Here is a 26,422-nt window from a genome sequence, read left to right as displayed (position 1 = left end):
GAGGGAAATGCTTAAGTTAACTGGGCGTTGAGAATGGGGAATCTCTTAATGTCTCGGTTACTTAACTATCGTTTTTGAAAATCGTTTCGGTAAATGAGTATTAAGAATGGGGAATCTCTTAATATGACTGTTTGCTTAACGTTTTGTTTTGAAAATCATTAAGTTAAATCGGTATTAAGAACGGGGAATCTCTTAATGACTTATTTAATTAATGTTGTTTGAAAGTCGTTTAAGTTAAATGGGTATTAAAAATGGGGAATCTTTTAATATCTGCATTTGCTTAACGATTGTTGTGAATGGAGTCTGTGTATGCTCATGCATTTCATTTGGTAAATTGTGTCGACCCGTGATAGGTGACACCTTGGTAAACTGTACGGACCCGTGATAGGTTGTACGTTTGCGATTTACATTTTAGTAAATCGTGTTGACCCGTGATAGGTGACACCATGGTAACTGTACTGACCCGTGATAGGTGGTACATTTACGATTTACATTTTTGGTGAATTGTGCTGACCCGTGATAGGTGGCACCTAGGTAAACAGTACTGGTCTGTGATAGGCGGTACGTTTACGATTCCCGCTTTTTCTTTTAGTAAATCGTGTTGACCCGTGATAGGTGACACCTTGGTAAACTGTACTGACCCGTGATAGGTGGTACATTTACGATTCCCGCTTTTTCTTTTAGTAAATCGTGTTGACCCGTGATAGGTGACACCTCGGTAAACTGTACTGACCCGTGATAGGTGGTACGTTTATGATTTACGCATTTTAGTAAATCGTGCTGACCCGTGATAGGTGGCACCTCGGTAATTGGTACTTTGGCCTGCGATAGGCGGTACAATTATGATTTACGGCCCTTCGAGGAGGGTTTTGGTTTGGAATTCCGAGTCCATGCATTTTGGCATATACGCATTGCATTAGGGTGCCTGGCACGCGAGTCATGTTTGATTTGAGTTTATGATTGAGTGATTCGAATTTTGATTTATCGTGATAACTGAGATGAAGGTGTTAAGTGCTATGTGTTGTGTATTGTGTGTGAGTATGATGGTTATCGAACCTTTGTGTGTCGTAGTAATCGCGTAGAAATTGCTAAGTGTTAAGTGGTGAACTTGATTAGGAATGACTTAGGTTAATTCATGAATTTTTGGAAAACTGATCAGGGAAATCGATTTCCCAATCGATTGGATGGGTAAACAGGGACTTGGCCAATTCACAAAATCGATTAGCCAATCGATTTCGAAAACAATTTTCAAAGGAATCAGTTAAGAAATCGATTGCCCAATCGATTAGGCCTTAAGTCAGGGGCTCAGGAACCAATCAATCGATTTACCAATCGATTGAATTCAGCCCAGGATTCTGTTTTCATTAAGAATCCCTCACCAAATCGATTAGGAAATCGATTGGCTCGAAACCAGGGGCTCAGGAACCAATCAATCGATTTACCAATCGATTGAATTCAGCCCAGGATTCTGTTTTCATTAAAAATCTTCACCCCAATCGATTGCCCAATCGATTGGCTCAGTGAAAATCCTCATTTTTAGTTGTATGATTAATTGCTCATGAATCTATCCATGTTTTGTTTTATCATGTGTTAATTAGGAGATCGAGAACTGCATTTTACCTTCATTTTCATTGGCAATGTACTGTATGAACTTTTCGCACATGGAAAATCCTGTTAAGATGCATGCTTAGTTAAAAAGTTGTTTTGAGCATTCAAAAACTTAATTGCTATGTGTTAACTGTTATTTTCTGGTTGGTGACCCTTTACACTATTGTGGAAATCTGGGCTTTGCCCTCAGATGAGAGTCAGGACGGCCCTACTGGTTCGTACCCTACGGACAGGGATGGAGATGGGAACGCTTGACTGCTGTTGTGTTAGGAGGATCTCACGGGGCGCGTGGAGATTACTCAGGGTGTTTAGCTTTTTGGTAGGATGATCAGATTAGGATGATGTATAGGGACTAGGGGTCCTTCTTTTGGTTTGGAGTATTTTAGTTTGGAAAACTGTACTTATACAAATATTATCAGTTTGATATCATCTTTGAATGGGTTCCATGTACCATTTGATGTTTATGTAAAAATGTTTTGGATTTATAATTGGAGAAACTTTTCCGCTGCGTAAATTATAATGACTCAATTATTTATCCAAAAGCATTTCCTGATTTATTTCTTTGTTCGTTTTAATTACTTTTAAAAAAAAAATATACCCTCGCTTTGAAAAACGGGGTGTTACAAGTTTGGTTTCTTAAAAGATGTTATTATGAGTAAATTATTTATAGCTTACTCATATGGATGGTAGACATTGAAATTTTGAGGTATAGAAGTATATATAAATATGAATCCATGTCCTTAAAGATATATAGATTTTCATTATATATACATTAATTTAGTTTCGATGTATATAAATATATTGACAAATAAATTGAAAGTAATTGATTAACATAAATTGAAATGAAATGAATTGATAACGTAAAATATTATAAATGATTATAATGTTACATTAACATAAATTGAAAGTAATTATAAATGCATTATAATGTTTTAAATGCATAATAAGGTGACAACTGACAACAAAATAGATTTGGAGGTTTGTTTTATGTATTAAATTTGATAATAATGTACGTAAGATTTCACGATTTCAAAGAGTTAATGTGGAAGAACGGGAAGGATATTGTCACTTTCTTTAGAGAGATGTCTGATTTATTATCGTTACCATGTTGAGATAATACAAATAATTTGATAAAGAATATTTATGACATATTTATGAGTGATTTGATGGTTTTTTCTATTTAATTTGATGAGTAATTGAATTTTCAACGTAGAAAATCATTACTCACCTAAGTGGAATAATATAATTGTTCATGAAAGGAGGATTGATAATATAATATATTACTTAGTGTAATTGATAAATGTAATTGATAGTGTAAAATATTACTCAAAATAAATAAATAAAAACTTATAAAAATATTACAGAAAAATGTAATGAGTAATTGAATTCTCAACCAATGAAATCATTAGAATAATTGTGTATGAACGTTTTCGAAGAGTTACTGTAGAGACGTCGAAAAAGATGATTTTGAATCGAGACTCGGCGAGACGGTCGCCACTTTCTTTGGATCGAGCTGATGTCGGTTTATATCAATTTATTATCGTTACCATATTGAGATAATAAAAAGAATTAGATAAAGAGCATTTATGACGATATTTATGAGTCATTATGTGGTTTTTTTTTTCATTGAATTTAATAAGGGATGTAAATGTGTATGAAGGTGAAATGAGTAATTGAATTTTTAATGTATGAAATCGTTACTGAACCATAAGTGAAATAATTGTGCATGAAAGCAAAATTGATACTCATAAGTGTAATGATAGGGTAAAATATTACTTATAATAAAAAGTGCATTATAGAAATATTATAGAAAAATTTAATGAGAATTGAATTTTCAAGGTATGAAATCATTGAATAATTGTGCATGGACGTGAAATGAAGATTGATAACGTAAAATATTACTCATATAATTGATAGACATTAATTGAAATTAATGAAAAATGACTAATAATATTATAAAATAATTTATAAAAAAAATGCATACAATTTGATAATAAACGGTCAGATTTCACGATTTCGAAAAGTTACCGCGGATGAGCGTAATTGTGTATGAAGGTAAAATGAGTATTGGTAACGTAAAATATTACTCATATAATTGATTGACATTAATTGAAATTAATAAGAAATGCATAATAATGTTATAAAAAAAATGCATAATAAGATGACAACAAAATAGATTTGGAGGTTTGTTTCATGTATACAATTTGATAATAATCTAGGTAAATGAATAATAATATTATAAAATAATTTATAAGAAAATGCATACAATTTGATAATAATAGGTCAGATTTCACGATTTCGAATAATTACCGCGAATGGACGTAATTGTGTATGAAGGTGAAATAAGGATTGGTAACGTAAAATATTAATCATATAATTTATTTACATGAATTGAAAGTAATAAGAAATGCATAATAATATTATAAAAAAGTACATAATAAGATGATAACAAAATAGATTTGAAGGTTTGTTTTATGTATACAATTTGATAATAATCTAAGTAAGATTTCACGAGTTTGAAGAGTTACCGCGGAGAGACGTTGAAGAAGATGATTTCGAATTATGAATCGGCGAGACGGTCGAGGATGACAAAGCAGAAACACCGCGGTTCTACGGTTCCAAATATCTTTCGTGACCTTTTTTTTCCATCAAATTCCTGTTTTAATTGAAACAACAAATTAAGGAAATCAGTTTTTACTAGTGAATGAATAGTTGACAGGTTTCTAAAAGATCAACATTGAACCATATCATATATAGCATATATAATATAAATATATCTCAAGAATGAAATCAACAATAATTATAGGATTTTTTTAAAAAGAAATGACATCAATTAGACCGCAGTTTTACATTCCTAACCATATCCATCAATTGAGATTATTCAAAAGAGTTAGAAATCGGAATTCTCATTTGTATAGATTTTTAGAGATCCGAGGCAATGTTTCTAAGATTCATTGGGCGACTTTGCATGCTCTACTCTCAAAATGTAGAGAGACTTTGGAGGGCAAATCAGGGTTGGTCTGGGGAGAGAGGGGATGAGGATTGGGAGCAGAAGCTGAAGATGATTAAAAAAATTAGAATATAGAAAAAGAAATTATGGAAGGAAAACAAAACAAAATTAGGGATTAAAGAGATTAAAGAAATTATCAAAGGAAGAGGAGAAGCAGGGGTTAAAAAGATTAAATAAATTTTTGTCGAAGGAAGAGGAGAAGCAGAATGTATGATTAAAAAAATTAGAATGGAGAAAATGAAATTATGGAAGGAAGACAAAATAAAATTAGGAATTTAGAAATTAAGTAGAGCAAACTCTCAAGATATACACATCAGCTTTTTGGCTGATGTGAAAAATATTTGCATACGTGGAAGAAATATGATGAGGTGGCAGCTGAGTCTATTTTAAATATATATAACAGAGGTGCCAAGAAAATGTGGATTATGTCGGTTAACTGATCATATTCGAAAATATTGTTCAAATGTTACATGCAGCTCTAGTCGATCTATATAATTTAAAATTTATATTTATGTATTTTAATGAATTATATTAATTATATATTCTGATCTATTTGAAAAAAAATTAAAAAAATTGAAATTTTTTATTTTTCTTTAAATTTTTTCAGGAAGTCGCCATTTGAAATGTAGGCTTCCTTAAGAAAGTTGGCGACTTGTAACTTAAAAAAAAAAGTATTTTGGTTAATAATTTTCAAAAGAAAGTATTTAGATAAATAAATTTAAAAATTGAGTTATTTAAATAAATAAAAAACCCTATTTCTGTTTCTATTAGATACCTATTATGTTAAGATGAACTTGCTGATTCTAGATGACACTTTTTTTATCCTTTTACTCTATAACATAAACAATTATGCGATATTTTGTATCACACTTCATAAATTGCTAGACAAAATTATTACTGGTATAACTCCAAGAACAGAACCAGTAGGCATATTTTATTGATAATCAAACTAATTCTGAAGGCACATTAAAGTAGATTGCAAGAGTTCCAATTATAGCTAAAAGTATTAGCTCATTTAAGCAATCATAGCCCAAGTAACATTGAAGTTTTAGTTCTCTTGTCATATTTGAATGTTTAAATTTTGATAATAATTATATTGTTATCTTGTTATAAGTGGGTATTTAAATGTTAAGACGCACAAGTAACACATAAATTACATATTTTTTATAGTTCTCGTTAACAAAGAAAAGGGAAATTATTTTGATTCTTATGAATGCTTTTGTTTCAGATTTTGAGTTTATTTTACTGTTGTTGAAAGCTGTGAAGGTGATTGATACATTTGCAATAGGTTTTTTTACTCTTTTTCTATCTAATGATTTATGGTTTTATATTTTTGTGCATGACTATGGATTTTCTCTCATAATATATTTAGATTTATTCTCTCAGTTGTTTTTTTTCATTTTTGATGAATAATCCATATTTCTATAACAAGTTCCTGAGTGCTTCTTTGCATTGATTATAGTAATTTAACTATTTTGTTTCTTTGATCCATTTTAATTTTTGGTCTTATTTTTCTAGCACCACTTCAATTAAATTTTGGCCTTATTTCTAGATTTCTTCTTTTTATCCAGAAGTTTAACATGGCTGATTGTAATTTTTTTTTAGTTTTCGCACAGTTTCAGAATTTTTAGTTGATAATAAACTATTTTAGGCTTAGCTTATGGGAAAAGAGGTTGTAATTATATTGTGTTTGATTTTGAATAGATTCTGCTGCACTTTTTTCTTTTTCGTGCTTGTGTTTAATATGTGCTCTCCTTTTAATTATATTGTGTTATATTTTTTTGCAGGCGTCAGATGTAGGAAGTGAACCTTCATCACCTAATGATATAATAAGATCATCAGATACAAGTAACGCAATGGAGGAGATCAAAGTCATTCTAATGACATTTGAATTGCTTATGTTATTTTTATGTTTTGAAAGTGGTTTATTTTGGGAATGACTTAAGATAATGACATGATATAGTTTTTATGTTTTGAAATTGGTGTATTTTGAGAAGGAATTAAGATAAGGACATTTTATTTTTATTTTTTTTCACAAAAAAAAAAGTTTAATATATAGGTCTGTCCAATATACATGCATTTTAAAATTAAATATTATGACTATTTTGTGAAAATTGTGGCAGTTCAATTAATAAAATAAATAGTGGTAAATTGTGGCGATTTGAAATGTCAATATTTGCAGATGAATTATGGAGGTTTGGAAAGATGTATAAATAAGTTGAATTTGATTTTAAAATGTATAAAGCGGTAGTTGAAATTGACATTATTTAAAGTGATAAAACTGCGATTTTAAATGTTTAAAGTGATGGTTCTTGCAGCGGCTACAAATAAACTGACACTTTATTCTGAACCGCATGCAAATTTACGGGGAGACGTCGCTTTGGTATATTGTGACGGTTGAAACCGCCATAATATACTTATTTTAGCCGCCACAATTCCCCTATTTTTTGTAGTTTCATACATCACAAGAGTCAACGATAGATCCTATTAGACTTATTTTGTGTGGTTAAGCTGTGTCTTTGAAAAGTCACTGAGTTTAGTACTTTCTTTCTCTCCTGTTTAGAAAGATAGCTGCCAGAAAGACGAAGACAGAAGCAATAGCCTTTAAGCAGAAATTATATTATTATTATTATTATAGTTATTAAAAATATTATATTTGAATATATTCTCACAAAAGTAACTCTTCCTTACAAACATACTCATCTCCCTCAATTATACATTTGAAACCAAACTTATTAAGTAAAGGTACAAAAGTCAAGTTCTTCCTAACTTTAGTAACATAAAATACATGTATAAGGGTATAAGTGTTTTTCCAGAAGTAAATTCAATCTCCACAAGTATTTTCCAAATACAAAACACTTCTATTTTCTTCATCAATGGTCTTAAATAGTTCTTTGTTTTTGCACACACAGTGGGTAGCACCATAGTCTATCACCAAAATTCAACATTTTCAATCATGTTCAGAAATGACAGCAGCAAAATTATCTTTTGTTGAACTTGAATTCCTCTTTTTGTTCTTCCTTTTGAAGAACTTACACCATTTTTAAAGTGTTTTGATTTTCTACAATGATAACAACTTTCTTTTCTTTATTTGTTCATTATTACTATTGTGTTTTTCATGAGATTTATCAAAATCTTGATTTTTTGTCTTAAAAGTTTTGCTTAAATTTCCTTCCTCCATTACATGAACCTTTTCATGAGAAAATTAGTTTTTAGTATTCTCTTGTATACGGTACTCTTCTTTCAAACAAAGGTGATTATCCAATTGCTCAAGAGATATGTTCTCTTTATTATGTTTCATGGATTTTTTGAAATATTTCCACGAAGGTGGAAGTTTGTCTATTATATACAAATAACGTTCATAATTTATCTAAACAGTTGAAAGTGGTTGAACAATGTTCCTTTTCTTGTAGGATTTGAGTTCGAATCTCTGAGGCAACAACTTTATCATGTCAATTAAAAACGTTTATACATTACATAATACACCAATGTTTTAGGAATATCTCACACATATATTCAACAACAATCAAAAATAATATTATGCTAAGTGGGAATATTAAGACACAAACATGTTGTCATGAATTTATTGATTAAGTGGGAATATCAAGACGGATTAAAAGTCGAGTATGTTTTTCTCTCTAAAGCTTTCTACAGTCTCCTTGAGACTGACTTCCAAAGGAGTAAACTTGACTCCCAAGCTATTAGCCTTTTCCTTGGACAACTGATATGGTGGCACATACGGTTCATCATTCACACACCTTATAAAATTGTAGAGAAAGCATATATTAGTAAAAAGAAAAATTAAAGAATAAAAATTAAAGATTTAAAATCAGGGCACAAAGAAAGATAAATAAGATTATTCATAAAACTGTGTATATAGGATAGAAGTAACTTATGACTCCTCTGTAGAGTCAAATGTGGTGCTCATTCTCAAAAATATAAGAACAAATGTTATTAAAAAATGAAGAGATAAACAATTTTTCATGAGAACATAGGCATTTTGTAACCTTTATGAGAGGTTGAGTAACCCAAAGAGAAACTGTCATTGAGAGAAAAAATTTAATTTGTGTTTGATGTATGGTCCAAGTAAAGGGAAGCATGAACAACGAAAGACTCAAAGGAAGATGTAATCTGGTGGTTGATGAAACAAAGTGGTATATACAAGTCGAACATGTCAAAAAGACATATGCCACAACTTTAAGGGCAAAGCAATCTGAATAAGTAAGACCCAACTCAACAAACCATGTCTATGTTTTCACTCTACTGCCTAATCTTGATGAGTGTGGGGACAAAATCGTTTAGATATTTTGTTGAAGGTCTAAACTCTGCAACCTAGTTTGTTTGAAGGGCTTTGGGAGGTGTAGTAAATTGCAATTCTGACAATTAGTTCTTATGGTTTCAAAAAATTGTATTCACCTTTTAATAATTTATTTTTTGGGCCTACAATCTCAAAAAATAAGCTCGGAAGAGGAGGATTCTGTAAGTTTTATAAGCTCTACTTAGACCAATGTAGGACATGAATTTTTATCAACAGATATATTTGAGAAAATGATAAATTTCTACACTAAAAATTCAGCACTGAATTTCTATAATATAAACCAACTACTAAGCTTAACCTAAAGAACTGCTCAAATACGCTTTGATTTAATTCTCTATTATTGAAATATGTTCTTCCTTGTACATATTGGGTCTTTCCATTGTATATATTTGATTTTGATTTTATTAGGATTGATTCAGTCAAGATTTATTCCTTTAAGTAAGAGATTTTCTTGTACAATTTTAATTATAAATAATATCAAGATGATAGATAATCTCTGAAGCTATTCATCATGAATACCTAATTCTGAATTAAAACAAAAATTAATTGTTGAATCTGTAGTGTCCATATTACTTTAGAAACTTACATTGTATTGTATAAATAGAAACTATAATATGCGCACTCTTGGAGGTATAACAATTGAACTTACTTATCTGAAATTTGTATTGTTGGGTAAAGATCACGTAAAATCCTAGCAATTTCAGAATAGTGTACAACTCTCTCAGCCAAACAATATCTTCCATTGGCTGAAGCAATCTCATAGGCCAGAATATGGGCATCAGCAACATCTTTCACATCGAGCCATCCGAAAGCATTATTTGGAAAAGGTACACCTGCATCCAAAAATTCAGAGTTTTTCTAATGCAACTGGATAATTCTTGTATGACATTACTTAATATGTCACACATTGCAAATCCTACTTTTGAACATTTATAGTCCAACCAACTTGACAGATAGTAACCAAACATCTATATTTTATTAAAATCACATTAAATAGTGGCAAAATCAATATTACCCAAAATAAATATTACCATTTATTAGGTTTAAAATTGGTTCAACACTTTCATTAATCTCCGGTTGCAAGAGAGGTCCTACCACCATTGATGGGTTAATAACAACCATGTCAATGTTGTTTTCATTTACAAATTTCCAGGCAGCAGCCTCAGCCAAAGTCTTTGAAAGTGTGTACCATAACTGAAAACACAAATAGAAGTTGGCAAAAAAGTTAGTGTTAATTAAAAAAAAAAAAAACCCATGATATTAATTGTAAGATTAAATAAGCTTTTCATCTCTAATAATATACTAAACTTCGGCTTTAGTTCCTAAAAAAATTTTGTTCAAACTTTCATCACATAAATATTTTGTTACCAATTTTAGTATCTGCCTTTTGTCGAAAGTCCACATAGCAAGTTCTAATTGATTTTATTTATGATGTTTCATTGTTAAGACCTTAAAATATCATTAACTTAATAACTTAACCATTTAAATCTCCAATTTAATCGTTCACTAAATGTCATTAACCACAAATATGAACGTAATTAACCACAATTTCTAAGTGTACAATACAATTGCATGTAGATTTAAACACCTGAAAATTGTGATTAATGACATTTAAATTTATGGTTAATTATATTCAATAGATGGTTAATGAGTATCGACCCATGTTATATCCATTAGCCATACATCTACTGAACTTAATTAACCATGTATTTGAACCAAGGTAACCAACTATTTTACCATCGATTTTTTGTATGGATTTTGTTTGTCAAAATATTATATCTCCTCAAATAATAGCAGCAAGAGGGTTGGAAGTCTTAATGCTTGAAACAGTTTAAAAAAATTATGTCCCTCCTCTACAACATTGGCAGATAGTGATTAACATAAGGTTCAGGTTAAAAAAAGGAAACATATAGGGTGAGATTAAGATTAACATAACAATCCATACTTAATTCTTGTAAATAATGAAGACACTCAGATTCCAATACTTAATAATGATATACATTTGACTATTCTTGAAAAGCAGCTACTTTTATTATGCTTCATAAAGGAAAGTAATGTTATACTTTGTAGTGTAAAACACTTCACATCCTGTGACCGAGGAAAAATATTCAACACATTTATGATTACTTGACTAGGAAACATAACCATACTATTCACATTAGGCAATGTAGTGACAAATTACATAACATTGTTAAGAAAGAAAAACTAAAAAAAAACTTCACTCAATTCAGTTCTTAACTTTGGATAAACATCATCAATATCGCATATCATATTCATGAGCTTCAAGTTTTCATTCTTAAATAACTTTAAGAAAAAACAGTACTAACCTCTGATTCCCTGCAGAAATCTGGATCTGAAAACCATGTCTCATCAACTACTACTTCGGGAGTTATTGGCCTTGAACTAAATTTAACTGCAGAAACAGAAGAAGTTAAGATAACTCGTTTCACAGATGGTGATCTTGCACATGATTTAAGAACATTGAGAGTTCCCTTCAACGCCGGATCAATCAACTCAACCTGAAATAAAGAAATTAAAAGTTATCAGTTCCATAAACTGGAAACTCATTTGCTTTCAAAAGACAACAAAAAGGTCATTTTTACTCTAGACTGATAAAAACAATTCAAAAAAAGCCAAACCATCTAAAAAAAGTGCAGTTATGCTCATCCTTAATCACATGATTTGTCAACTATATCTATATCATCAATAACAAGCACCTAATCCTAAGGCATGGAACTTCAATTTGAAAGTGTAGTTCTAATTAAGCTCCCGAAATTTTTCCAAGAGCGAAAGACGAACTATATGTTACAATTTTAACAATATATTCATTTGGTGACATTATGCAGACATAGAATAATTGGAAAGACTTACATCATCAATGTCCTTTTTGTTTGTTTTTTTTTTTTTAATTTGAAGCCCTTTTATGTGCTTCTCTCTATGAAAGGATCATTCTCCACTAAACTGGTAAGTGGTAACACATGATAATCAATTAATAAATAAAAAAACATTTCTCATTTCTCATTTACAGGTATGATTAGACGATGCCAAATAGGTCAGCAAGTGAAGTCCTGTATATTAAAAATCTTTGATAGCATGGTTTTGACAAAAGTACACCATATCAAAATTAACTTATACTGACAGTGCATGTCATAATTTTTTGTTTATAGAAACAAAATGGAATGAACCTGTGGATCGTTTACGACGAAGCGAACAGGTGAGGCAGTGTGAAAGACACCATCACAACCTTCAATAGCAGAGTCAAAGGAACCTTCTTCCAAGAGATCTGCCTTAAAAAGTTGCAACCTCTCCTTTGCACCATCAAGTTTAAGCAAGTGATCAACCTTTTTGGGATTACCTGTATGCGCACCAATAAAACCACTCATTCATTAGGGAAAAAACCAAATAAATGAAAAAGTAAGGAAAATAATTTTGGTATCAAAAAATGATTTTAAACCAACAAAATCTCATAAAAAATAAGTTACATGTAAAGTAATTTATATTTTGATATATTCATATAAACAATAAATTTGAGGTGAAAATAATTTCAAAAAACAAAAACTTCAAATTCTAACTTCAAAAAACTAATTCTACTTGAAAATATTAAAATATGTCAAAATCAAATTTTACAGCTGTTAAAGAAGTTGAAGGATAAAGAAGCACTTACTCGGGTCACGAAGAGTGCCTCTAACAGTGTAACCACGTTGGAGGAGGAACTTGACAATCCATGAAGCAATAAAACCAGAAGCACCTGTCACACAAACCACCTTTCCTTCCTCACTGCTCATCCTCCTCTTTCTCCTTTTCCTTCACAGATTTGGACTTCCCCTGACCATTATATTAAAAGATTAATACTCATACTTTATATTGTATAATTAATAATATGGTCTTGTTTTCATTACCTTGAACTTCTTTTTCTTATAAAACAGAATGGGATGGAAAAGTAAAACTTATTATTATATCAGAAAAGTAAAACGATAAGTAGTTGTGTTTCTACCTTTGGTTGAGGGAGAGGATGTTGGTGCCTCTGAGACTGAGTTGCCGTCTCGCATAGCAAAAATAAGTAGTAGTAGTAATAATAATTAATAAAAAATAATTAAATTAAAATATAGTATTAAAGTAATTTCTACCATCACAGTTAACGATCAAAAATAATATTGACGTTCAAACATATCTATTATAAGTAGTCTTTGATATGATAAATTTAACTACATATTTAGAAATTATATGTAAAGTGGAAAGAGTCTTAAATTTAATGATAATTTTTATAATTTTTTTTTTTTATTTCAAACACGTTATTGATATATTGAATCAATTGTTTTTGTGTTGTGAATACTGCATTTAAATAAAAAATAAAATAATATCATATTATATTGATGCAAAAATCAACGTCGTATTTGAATTATAAAATTATAGAAAAAATATAAAAAAATAAATTTATATAACAAATTAATTATTTAAATAATAAAATAATTTAAAGAAATAATTTTAAATTTAAAAATGACTACAAAACCACTATTAATATATGAATAAGAAGAAGATAATACAAACAAATCAATAAATTTAATGTGTTTAATTTACATTATAAAATTGATTAATTTATATCACATGTCTTTTATATAAAAAGATGATAATTATTAAATAATTCAGTCACCAATTACACGATCAAAATGTTTTTATTATATTATTATTTTTATAAAAATACATAAAGTGTCGAGTCAGCAATTTCCGATTATTGAAGAAGTGGAACGCATTGAATGGTACATGGGTTTGTCGTGCTGCTGGGATTGAACAGTGACCGATTAAATACTGTTGTATACAGCTGTTAGACTCTTTCTAGTTATATTTTTTTTCTTGGTGTATTCCTTTTCTAATTCCACGTGGCGCCTCTGGTTCCAGTACTTACTTTATTTGGAAACCACGTTGAAACAAAACTCAAATTGGTAATTGTCCCTAGTCGTTATAGACTGTGGTCTGCACCCATTCTAATAGACTACTAGGCAACTAGCTTTTCTTTTTTATTTCTTTCCAACCAAACAATATCTATCACTATCAAAAGTCTATCTAAATTTATCTTCTTCACTCTACCGTTCCTCCTCTCCTTCAAGAAAAATCAATTTCATATAAAACGAAATCAATAAAAATTAAAAAACAATAATATATATAAAGAGTCAAATAAAATAAAAATATTTCAATTAGTCACTTTTTATATTTGAATACTTTTTTTCATATAGAACTTGCACACTTGAAAAACACATGTTTCTCCACTAATCTTTTTTATTAGACTCTAGATGACATTTCATAAGATATTTCAGTAATATCAAATTCAAATTATCACAAAAATATAAAATTCAATAACATTATATTTTATTTATACTAAAAAATATGTATTTCGTTTCATTGATAATAATGTGTTTCTCTACCATAACATAGAAATGAGGATGAAATGTGTTTGTCTTAGCAAGGGTATGAACAATCTTATTTGCTTGTATTCAAATAAACTCAACACAAAAGTTTCTGAAAAAAAAAAAAAAAAAATTGATTAAGGTCAAGATTTGCAGATCTAATAACTCTTCTTTTTGTCCTAAATTAAAATAGGATATATTTGATTTTCTTATTGAAAATAACGTTTTTTTCCTTCGTTCTTAATGTTATAGACATGAGTTTTATCTCTAATAATCTAAGAATAGAAACAAAGTAAAAAAAAAAAATGAGATTTGAGGATTGTCTTGTTGATGTTGCTTTGAGGATTGATTTGTTGATGTTATTTTTTTTTTAAAGTTCATGGGGTTATATTTGTGTGAACTAACCTATGATAAGTTTGATGGATAATCTAATGACTTAATTATAGTTTTAATCCTCTATTTTATTAATTCACAAAATAAAATTTTCTATTTTAAAATTTGACAGTTTTAGTCATTCATTCTAATTTTTTAACTAAAAAATAACGACGAGACATGTTTTAAATAACGTGACATATAATACAATAAGGTGAAATATTTAACACCTGTGATATTGCAACAAAACCTTTAAAAATTTACCTCTCAACTTCATATTTTTTTCATTTTTTAAATTTAATTAATTACATATAAATAATTAATACATCTAGATGGTTTTATATTATGAAATCATATGACATACCTCTTAAAAATGTCAAATTATCATATTTTTTTAGTTAAAAAATTTAAATGAAGAACTAAAATTATCAATTTTTAAAATAAAAAAACTGATTTAATAAATTAATAAAAATATAAGACCAAAACTACATTAAAAAAAAGCTAATCTAAGTCGTGGGAAAAAAATTGTATACGTGAACCCGATCTTTTTACTGGTCCATTTTATACGGACCCTAGGTATAGAGGCATGCCAATACTATCTACTAAACAAACTGACTCTAACAAATAAATTAGTTCTTCTGGAAAAATAAATAAATAAACTAGTTCCTAACTAATAAAAAAATAACTAATTTTAGTCAAGAGTCTTAACATTAACCGGTAAAATATTCATGCATATGCGCTCGTTTAATTTATCAGTTTGAGACGTATTTTGTAAATAAAATGATTAGTTAAATATTATATCAATAAGAGTTAAATAATTTTTTAATATTTATAAAATTATTGCATTTCACTTTTAGTCTTTATAAAAAAATTTGCACTTTTTGATCCCTACAAATATCACATTTATCAATTTTAGTCCCTACTATAGTAATTAAAATTGAAAACAATTATATTTTTATGAACTAAAAAATGAAAAAAAAAAAATGTAGGGACTAAAAGTGAAAATACAATAATTTGAAAGGGGATAAAAATATATTTAACCCTATAAATAATTATGATAATATTATTTTAAATAGTTGATTAAATTAAATAATTACAAATATATTTTTTTGTGTTTAAGTGTTTTGCACAAATATGAAAATAAATAATAAAAGTGTATTGTTAAAAGTTTATAAATTGATGTGTCTGTAAGCCCTAGCTAAACTAGCAAATGCCGCTATTGTTAAATTGAATGTCTTGTACTAAATTCTAACATAAACCTTGTGAGTTAATTATAATGCATTTATCATCTCTTCTAAGACAAAAAAAAAATATTTATAATTGATTAACCAAAGTTCAATATGATAACATTGAATATTACACAATTAAATTATTATGCAACAAAGACAAATGTTAATTAAACCTAAAAGGAAAATTGATTAATAACACATAGATAAGTTGAAGTCATGATAGTTAATGAATTTATAGACTCACGATATGACGAGATATTTTATGAATTTTCGTTACTCATTTTTTGAAAAACAACATGTGAAAAAAAATTATAGTTAATATATTATTGATCTCATTTTTATGTAGATGATATTAAAAAAATGAGCAAATTATTTTTATTTTCATTTGAAAGATATAAAAAAAAACTAAATTAACAAATTGATTAGTGACAAATATATGTCCCAAGTAAGAACTTTTGAAGTGGCTCATCTCCAGAAAACCATCTTGAAAAATTGAAATGTAAAAAAATTATAGTGAGATTATTATAATTGTTGTCATTTTTATGTTGACGATATTAAAAAAACATTTATAAGATCCCACTTTTTGGGACATTATCTTGAAGTACCATGTTTAAAATACAATCAATTATTTTTAAATGGGATATTAATTAATTTCTTTTCAAAATTTTTTTCCTTCTTTTCACCATGAATATTGATAAATACTCATTTCCTATGAAAATATTTTAATTCTCACACAAGCAAAATACATAAAACACGCATAAAAGTTCAAACAATTCATAATAAGATAGAAATTTCTCAAATATCCAAAAAGATAATTAAATACTCAAGTTATAAAATTCAAAACAATTCATACCAACAAAGAAGAACGAAAATGATATAAAACTCAAGTCTAATAAAGATAAAGTTCCTAAAGCTGACCACAAAACTCACATAACAATTAAAAGAAAAGCTTCATCTACTCTTTTGAACACTCTTCTGGTTAGGGAAGCAAACTGGGAATATCATCTATCAAAATGTAAGGATCATCTCCAAAGCACTTACCAATAAATAAAAATGAAAGTACAATATCTACATAATCAATAAAGAATGTTCACTATCATATAGTAATACGATATTTTCATAGTCAATAAAACATGTACAATATTCTCTTAACCAATAGCACTTATTTCTCACAACAACAAGTAGCAAGAAGTTCAATAAATCAATCATATTCATATAACGCTAACCACACTTCAAGCAAGATGCATACACTAGCCTTATTATTTAATCTACATGCCAATTTCAATGATTTTGGAATATCGTCTGCCCGCAAGGACATAATGGGTCTTTTCAAGCAACACCTCTAACTCCCAAAGAAGGTGTAAAGTCTACATACTATCACCAACTCAAAATCTTTGCAAGGATTTGTGTGTTCCAACCAATTATGGGCATACCACACAACTATGAATCATGAATATAGACACCTTTGTTAGTTAATCACCAATACTATGCGAGATTAACTTGTTAACGCCAACATATTTACACTTTAAGAATTCACCCTAACATGTCAAGTACAATCATTATAACAAGATGTCATATAGCATATATTTTCTACAAATTGATGTGAAATATTTCACCATGATATACACATAATTTCGCACGTTCAAGAATAAACACGTAGCCATACATATAAATAAATTGTGTAATGCTCTTACTGATATGAGTGTTGTTATTAAAATTTTTATGCAACGGTATTTACTCTAAATATATTACACTTTCACAAATTAATTTACTTCTCACTTAGTGTCAAAACTCTTAATTTTTTTCTAGAATTATTATTTTTTTTCCTTAACTTACTTCTTAAGTCATGAGCACTCAATTTAAATTATTTTAAAATGAACAATACTACTAAATTTCTCTCATATTTCAACCATCCAAAAATACTTCTCTAAGTAATTAAGACCTCTCTAAATTCCATATTTTCACCTATATAAATGCACATAATATTTTGTATTTCTCTTAATATAAAATAGATGTATTTGGTTCAAATCACTATACCAAAATCTGAATTTTATAGTTCACATTTAACAGTGTTTGTTAAGTAAAAGTGTTGTATTTCATTTTAAAAACACATTGAGCCTTAGACAACAATTTTTTGAAAAGTGTTGCCTTATATGAATGTCTTTTAAAACGTTTTGTTTAAAGCGTTGTCATAGGTACAAACACTTACATAACAACAACGTATTTGATAACATTTTTTATAAAAACGATGTCATAGGTATGAACATTTATTAATAACAATGTATTTTAAAACACTTTTCTATATTTATTATAATGATCAATAAAAAATGAAGAATATGATAGATAAATAATCAATATTCATTTATTTCTTATATATATATATATATATATATAACGATCGCTAAAAAATGAAGAATATGTTAGATAAATAATCAATATTCATCCAGAATTCTTCTTAAGAAAACAACCACTATACTAAACATCATCCAATTATGTGCTTGTTTATGCATTGAATAACAATATAAGAATTACTACATTAGTAGTTCTGCAAATGGATTTCATTAGACATAGATTCGAGTCATGATAAAAAGTAATACATTTATCTTTAAATTTATATAATTGCATCAAAATTTCTAGCATGTATTCTTAATTTTAAAATCATCCAATCAATCACATAATATTATTGCATCATAAGACTATGTAAACATCATAAGAATTGAGATTGAGTGTACCTCTTCTAGTGACTTTTCTCATTAGAGGATTAATGATCCGAGAATCTTCAAAAAGAATTTTGGTCTCTCCTAATTCTCATTCATTTTACTTTGAGGACACTTGCTGATGGATATGAATGAATATTTTAACTTTTGTAGAATTTTCCAAATGTTGGATATCTTTATCCTCTTAAATATTCACTAGAGATTATCATCCTCTTGAATAATAGCTTGAGGTGGTGAGGATAAAGAGAGTGATACATGTTCATACCAATTTACTTATGACTCATTATGATAGTAAGAGCATTTGTGGATCTATCTTTTTTTTAAATTTTAAATGAGGATTATGTAGATTCTTTTAAAGGAGATATGAGTTTAAGCAAGCTCAAATTTCAAATATTAATGATCTTCATAATGATATTTTTCTTTATCCTCACGACCATTCTCTAAGTAGGATATTTTAGTATGCTCCCCTTGAACAAGTTCACAATCTTATTCATGATTTTGCTCACAAATGTAGCCCTAAAGCATTTGATTTTTCTTAACAACCTTTTTCTTCCTCTCTTTTTATACAAGAGATTTAACAAGTAATCTTGCATGAAGAGATACAAATACTTTTGGTACCGAATGTGAAACCCTAAACCCCAAAATAATATATATAATAATTTGCAGCGGATAAATAAAAATATGTTTCCAAGGAAATAAAAACTTTTATTTTTAATTTATGATATCACGTTTCTCAAAAGTCAAAAGGAACACTTTAAACTTCTTTACTCCATAGTGCAATCTCAATAAGCTTGATTTAAGTATAATTACTTGATTTAATTCTAAAAACTTACTAGTACTTATATGGTTTTCATACAACAGTCATTTCAAGTTAAATAAGTAAAATACAAACTACAATCCTTATTCCCGATATCACCTATCAGAGCAGGGTTCCTCCCAAACTTGAACTTCAAGACTCATTAACTTGTAAAAACTGCGATTTCGCAAACGCAGAGTCAAGGCAGTCAAACATAAACAACGAATGAGGTGAGTTTTAAAATCATGTTAATAGTATAATATAACCAAGGAGAACACACAATTAATCATGATAACTGTTAATAGTATAATATAACTAAGGAGAACACACAATTAATCATAATAATTGTATCATTACACAAACATTCTTCAAGGAAAAACATAACATTATAAAGTTAAAACCACTCAAGGAAAATAAATACATTTCACTATAACATCAAATCATCTAAGAAAATTATTATCGCTTTTGAAACACATCAATCACAACAAAACAACCACAAGAAAATGCAATGCTATGCATGAGCTTAGAATCTACTTCACAATGCTCTGCTTGATTTTCTACTTTGAATATTGGTAAATATATATGGTATATAAATATTTAGAAATGATGGACAAAGTCACGTCTCTTTCAATTTTGGTCAGTTTTATTTTACTGAAACTAATTAAATTTAATTAGTTATTTTATAGTGTTAATTGACATAAAATTAAAGTAATTTATTTGTAATTATTTGTATTTGATGTATACTTGTAATTGTGACAATTAATATTTTGTAACCGAATTGTGATAAATTTTAGATTTTGGTTTTGAAACCAAAATGTTAATGATTATGATTACTCAATTAATATTAATAATACTTTGAATGTTTGTAAATTAAAATTAAAATTATAATATATCCGATATCAAGTAAAAAAAATAAAAAATCAGAATTACCACAAAGATCGATGATTAAAATGATTGAGTGAGAGAACAAAAAATATTTGTATTTGATTTTCTACATTTTATATCGATAAATATATAGTATATAAATATTTAGAAATGATGGACAAAAGTCATTTCTCTTTGAATTTTGGTCAGTTTTATTTTACTGAAATTAATTAAATTTAATTTGTTGTTTTATAGTGTTAATTGACATGAAATTAAAGTAATTAATTTCCAATTATTTGTATTTGATATATGCTTATAATTGTTTGACAATTAATATTATGTAATCGAATTGTTATAATTTTTGAGTTTCGATTTTGAAACCAAAATATCAATGGTTATGATTACTCTATTAATATTAAAAATAGTTTGAATGTTTGTAAATTAAAATTCTAATATATCCGATTTAAAATAAAATATTTCACAATTACCACAAAGACCGATTATTAAAATGATGGAGTGAGAGACCAACAAATATTTGTATTTGATTTTCTACTTTGAATATTGGTAAATATATATAGTATATAAATATATAGAAATGATGGACAAAGTCATGTCTCTTTGAATTTTGGTTATTTTTATTTTATTGAAATTAATTAAATTTGATTTATTGTTTTATAGTGCTAATTGACATGAAATTAAAGTAATTCATTTGCAATTATTTATATTTGATGTATATTTATAATTGTTTAACAATTAATATTTTGTAACCGAATTGTTATAAATTTTGAATTTCAATTTTGAAAGCAAAATGTTAATGATTGTGATTACTCTATTAATATTGATAATAATTTAAATTTTTGTAAATTAAAATTGTAATATATTTGATTTAAAATTAAAAGTTCCACAATTACCACAGAGATCAATGATTAAAATGATCGAGAACAAAAAATATTTGTATTGATTTTCTACCTTGACAAAGTCATGTCTCTTTAAATCTTGGTCAGTTTTATTTTACTGAAATTAATTAAATTTAATTTGTTGTTTTATAGTGTTAATTGACATGAAATTAAAGTAATTCATTTGCAATTATTTGTATTTGTTGTATACGTATAATTGTTTGACAATTAATATTTTGAAACCAAAATGTTAATGATTATAATTACTCTATTAATATTAATAATACTTTGAATGTTTGTAAATTAAAATTCTAATATATCCGATTTAAAATAAAAAAATTTCACAATTATCATAAAGATCGATGATTAAAATGATCGAGTGAGAGAACAAAAAATATTTATATTTGATTTTCTACTTTGAATATTGATAAATATATATAAATATATATAGTATATCAATATTTAGAAATGATGGACAAAGTCATGTCTCTTTGAATTTTGGTTAGTTTTATTTTATTGAAATTAATTAAATTTGATTTTTTTTATAATGTTAATTGACATGAAATTAAAGTAATTAATTTGCAATTATTTGTATTTGATGTATATTTATAATTGTTTAACAATTAATATTTTGCAACTGAATTGTTATAAATTTTAAATTTTGATTTTGAAACCAAAATGGTAGTGATTATGATTACTCTATTAATATTAATAATAGTTTGAATTTTTGTAAATTAAAATTCTAATATATCCGATTTAAAATAAAAAGTTTCACAATTAACACACAAATCAATGATTAAAATGATCAACTGAGAGAACAAAAAATATTTATATTTGATTTTCTACTTTGAATATTGGTAAATGTATATAGTATATAAATATTTAGAAATGATTTTTGAATTTTGGTCAGTTTTATTTTACTGAAATTATTTAAATTAAATTTATTGTTTTATAGTGTTAATTGACATGAAATTAAAGTAATTCATTTGCCATTATTTGTAATTGATGTATACTTATAATTGGTAGTGATTATGATTACTCTATTAATATTAATAATAGTTTGAATTTTTGTAAATTAAAATTCTAATATATCCGATTTAAAATAAAAAGTTTCACAATTAACACACAAATCAATGATTAAAAAGATCAAGTGAGAGAACAAAAAATGTTTATATTTGATTTTCTACTTTGAATATTGGTAAATGTATATAGTATATAAATATTTAGAAATGATGGACAAAGTTATGTCTTTTTGAATTTTGGTTAGTTTTATTTTACTGAAATTATTTAAATTAAAATTATTGTTTTATAGTGTTAATTGACATGAAATTAAAGTAATTCATTTGCCATTATTTGTAATTGATGTATACTTATAATTGTTTGACAATTAATATTTTGTAACCGAATTATTATAGATTTTGGATTTTGATTTTAAAACCAAAATGTTAATGATTATGATTACTCTATTAATAGTAATAATAGTTTGAATGTTTGTAAATTAAAATTCTAATATATCCAATTTAAAATAAATTTTTTCACAATTATCACAAAGATATAAAATATAAAAATATGTAAAATACAAGATGAATGTATTTTCAACAATTTCACTTTAATTATTTTTAGTTTCAGCAATAAAGTAATACATTTTGTAACTCAATTGTATATCAATTGAGTCTATCTCTTAATTTCAATTATCAAATACATTACTTCAACATCTGGCATATCTATCGATCTCAATATTAATAGTTACTTTATTTATTCAAGTCATTCGTCTAATATCGATATTTTCTCTTCTATGAATTATATTGGTACAATTGTATATATATTATTGATATAAATACTAAATTGTGATATAAAATTTCATATTAATTTTGTTTAAATCCATTTAAATTAAATAAACAAAAATATACCTGCCCGTTGCGCGGGTTAGCATCTAGTTATAATATATTAAAACACAAATTCTATTTGCGACAGCTCATCTTCCTTTATGTCGCATCCTCCAATATTTGTCAACTCACAAAAATTCTGATGTGCCACCTTCCAAATTACACTATTGTTTCCATTTTCTACTTCATGTTTTGTTTCTCCAATATATAATGCAAGACTTTTCACTTGTCCATCCAAATACAATTATTTCATATGTTATATAATTTCAACTTTAATTTATCACTCAATAACTCATCAATACACTTAAAAAGCTCTAATTATCCATCAAAACTTTTATTTCAATAACTCATACAACAAAATTCAAACCATCCAATATATTCAAAGCATCACAATGCAAGTTCGACTACATTCACAATGAATATCTATCTTTTGTTTTTCAACTACTCTCTTGTACATTCTCAGTTCAAGCATTAATAACACCATTATAAAATGCAACCAAGCTACAACTATTTGTGTGACACATTCTTAGTTCATAGATACTTCAATAATATTATTTTTCTTTTGTCAATTATTGTTCAAGATCATATATAACTATTATTGCATAGAAAGTGAGTTATTTTCCCTATGTTGAATGTGTCTCTCATGGTATTTTTTCTTTTTATAATTAAAAAAACACAAATCATAATTGAAACCAAATAATAATAATAATAATAATAATATTAAGTATTTAGAAATAAATAACTTCTAACTATTTCATTATTCATTCGAAACTTTCTATATTCTTAAACATTCACAAATTTGTATTGCTTATAGTTTTTTTCAACCACTCTTGAAGTTTCTTGACCGTGTCAAATAATTATTTGAAAATTTCATTTCACATTCTAATTATTTAGAAGAAATAATAGTTAAAGTAAATGAAATTATTCTCCATCTAAAATACCATAACTATAGAATTTGGTTACATTTTGTATTGAATTTTTATTTGGCTTTGATAATTTTGGGTAGCTAACATTTTTATTATGTAAAAAACATTATTATTATTTAAGGTTTTTGAACCTTAAGAAATTTCTATTTTGCTTTGTAGTATTTTTTTCATATATATCACCTATATTTGCACACGTAAATAATTGTTTCAATATTTTTGAATTTAACAAATTATCACTTACAAATGAATATAATAATAAATCGCAAGACACACAATATTATTTAGTGCATACTTAGATTGACGGTGAGATTGACAGAATTACGACGAACATATAAAATTAAAAACGTGAAAAAGTAAGCAAATTTGTAAATCTAATGTTTCAAAAACTAATATAAATTATCTAAAATGAAAAAAAAATTATAGTTAAATGTAAAACTTTAACAATAAAGAAATTCATAACTATTTAATAAATATATTATTAGAAGGAATAATTTAATGAAACCAAAAAAACTTGAATAAATCAATTACACGTTTAAAAAATATTAAAGAAAAGAATTGCATATCTAAAGTTGTAAAACCTTATAAACAGTCTCATATTTCAATAGACTTTGTATGAATTGTATTAGTTAACGATGTTTTACTTTTTCTTTTTTACTAAAACAAACCTAGCTTATATATAATTATTCAAAAATATATCTACCTTTAGATACATAAATGCTTGATTATATTCTATTGTAAAACCAAATTAACATTACTTTTAAATTATATATTATTGTTATTTATACTCACTAATATATTAAATTCTACCGCGCAATGCACGGGTTAATATCTAGTTTAAAATTAAATCCTTTACATAGCTATGTCTTAAACCAATATGTCTATATTTTCCATTATATATTTGCCTATATGCTTTGGATAGTGTGGATTGTCTATCACAATGTATAGATACTGATGTAATTGGCTTTGGCCAAATTGGTATCTCATGCAACAGATTTCTTAGTCATTCAGTCTTTTTACTACCTGCAGCTAGGACAATGAACTATGCAGCCATAGTGGAGTCGGCAATGCAAGTTTGTTTATTTGATCCCCAAGAAGCTACACCTCTACTAAGTTTAAGGATCCACCCACTTGTGGAAGCATGATCCTCAACATAAGTTATCCAATTGACATTCGTATATCCTTCTAAAATTGAAGGATATCCACTTGAGACTAAACTATAGTTAAATGTTCATTCAATTCAATACTCTATTAACCACATGTTAATGTTTTTTACTTGGATTGTTTGTATACCAACTTAATCTACCAACAACATATCTTATATCAAATGTAGTACAAGTCATGACATACATCAAGTATCTGATAACCTTTGAATAATCTAGTTGTGCAATAGAACATCCTTTATGTGGTTGTAAACTAACATTTTGATCAAATGGGGTAGAAAAAAATTTGCAATTAAATTGATCAAATTTCTTTAGCACTTTCTCAATATAGTGAGAATGGAATAAACCAATGTTTACACCATCTCTTATGATTTTAATTCCTAAAATCATATATGTTTTACCTAAATATTTCATATCAAAATTCTTTGATAAGAAAGCTTTAGTTGTTTCTACCTCATCTAAATTGGTGCAAAAAATTAACATATCAACCACATATAAACAAATCATAACACCATTTCCTTTGTGAAATTTACTATAAGTACACTTGTTAGATTCATTTAGTTTGTATCCATTAGAAAGCACAACTTGATCAAACTTTTGGTGCCATTGTTTGGGTGCTTAATTTAACCTATATAAAGATTTAGTCAATTTACACACTTTATGTTCTTGTCTTTTGATGATAAATCCTTTAGGTTGTTTCATATACACCTTTTCATCTAACTCTACGTTTAAGAAATCAGTTTTAACATCCATTTGATGGATTACAAATTTATAGATAGAAGCTAGCGCCAAAATCACTCTTATGGATGCAATTCTCGGAATAGGTGCATAAGTATCAAAGTAGGCAATACTTTCTTTTTGTGTAAATCCTTTTGCAACAAGTTTAGCTTTGAATTTATCAATGATACCATCAATTTTTATTTTCTTCTTATATATTCATTTACAGCCTATTGGTTTGGATTCAGGTGAGAGGTGTACTAACTTCTAAGTTTAATTCCCTATAATTGAGTCCATTTTCTCTTGGATGACTTCTTTCCAAATCGCAAAGTCTTGAGACTTTATTGTCTCTTCATATGTGTCTGAGTCACTCTCTAAATCATAGCAAATTGGTCCATAATTGTTAATGGAATCATTTGTACATTCTACTTTTATTAGAAATTCTATTTAACAAATAACATACAGTTAACATGACTTCACCCCAATAACCTTTTGATAATCCAACATAAGATAACATGACA

General features: G+C 27.2%; 1 protein-coding gene across 2 annotated transcripts; it reads right to left on the bottom strand.

Annotated features, from left to right (window-relative positions):
- Positions 1–8,049: 8,049 nt before the first annotated feature.
- LOC101497904 (NAD(P)-binding Rossmann-fold superfamily protein) lies at positions 8,050–13,071 on the bottom strand. 2 transcript variants are annotated; one of them, XM_004509855.4, is made up of 7 exons: positions 12,931–13,071; positions 12,601–12,761; positions 12,122–12,291; positions 11,264–11,455; positions 9,968–10,130; positions 9,586–9,769; positions 8,050–8,376 (listed from the first exon to the last, which is right to left on the bottom strand). In XM_004509855.4, exons 2-7 carry the CDS (start codon positions 12,719–12,721, stop codon positions 8,232–8,234), a joined length of 975 nt encoding a protein of 324 aa, XP_004509912.1. In that variant the 5' UTR covers positions 12,722–12,761; positions 12,931–13,071; the 3' UTR covers positions 8,050–8,231. The 2 variants fall into 2 exon arrangements, with proteins under 2 accessions (XP_004509912.1, XP_004509913.1); XM_004509856.4 differs by having other exon boundaries at positions 12,836–12,973.
- Positions 13,072–26,422: the final 13,351 nt, after the last annotated feature.

The sequence above is a fragment of the Cicer arietinum genome, chromosome 7 (assembly GCF_000331145.2).
Source record: "Cicer arietinum cultivar CDC Frontier isolate Library 1 chromosome 7, Cicar.CDCFrontier_v2.0, whole genome shotgun sequence".
Lineage (NCBI taxonomy): Eukaryota > Viridiplantae > Streptophyta > Magnoliopsida > Fabales > Fabaceae > Cicer > Cicer arietinum.
The sequence above is the reverse complement of the archived record's forward strand: the minus strand, read 5'-3'. Positions and strand labels throughout refer to the sequence as shown.

Coding starts and splice junctions, on each gene's coding strand:
- LOC101497904 (XM_004509855.4), bottom strand. CDS start 12,721: ATGAGCAGTGAGGAAGGAAAGGTGGTTTGTGTGACAGGTGCTTCTGGT. Junction 11,456..12,121: donor TCGTCGTAAACGATCCACAG/GTTCATTCCATT, acceptor TCTTTATTTCAG/GTTGAGTTGATTGATCCGGC. Junction 8,377..9,585: donor ACAATACAAATTTCAGATAA/GTAAGTTCAATT, acceptor CAATTTTATAAG/GTGTGTGAATGATGAACCGT.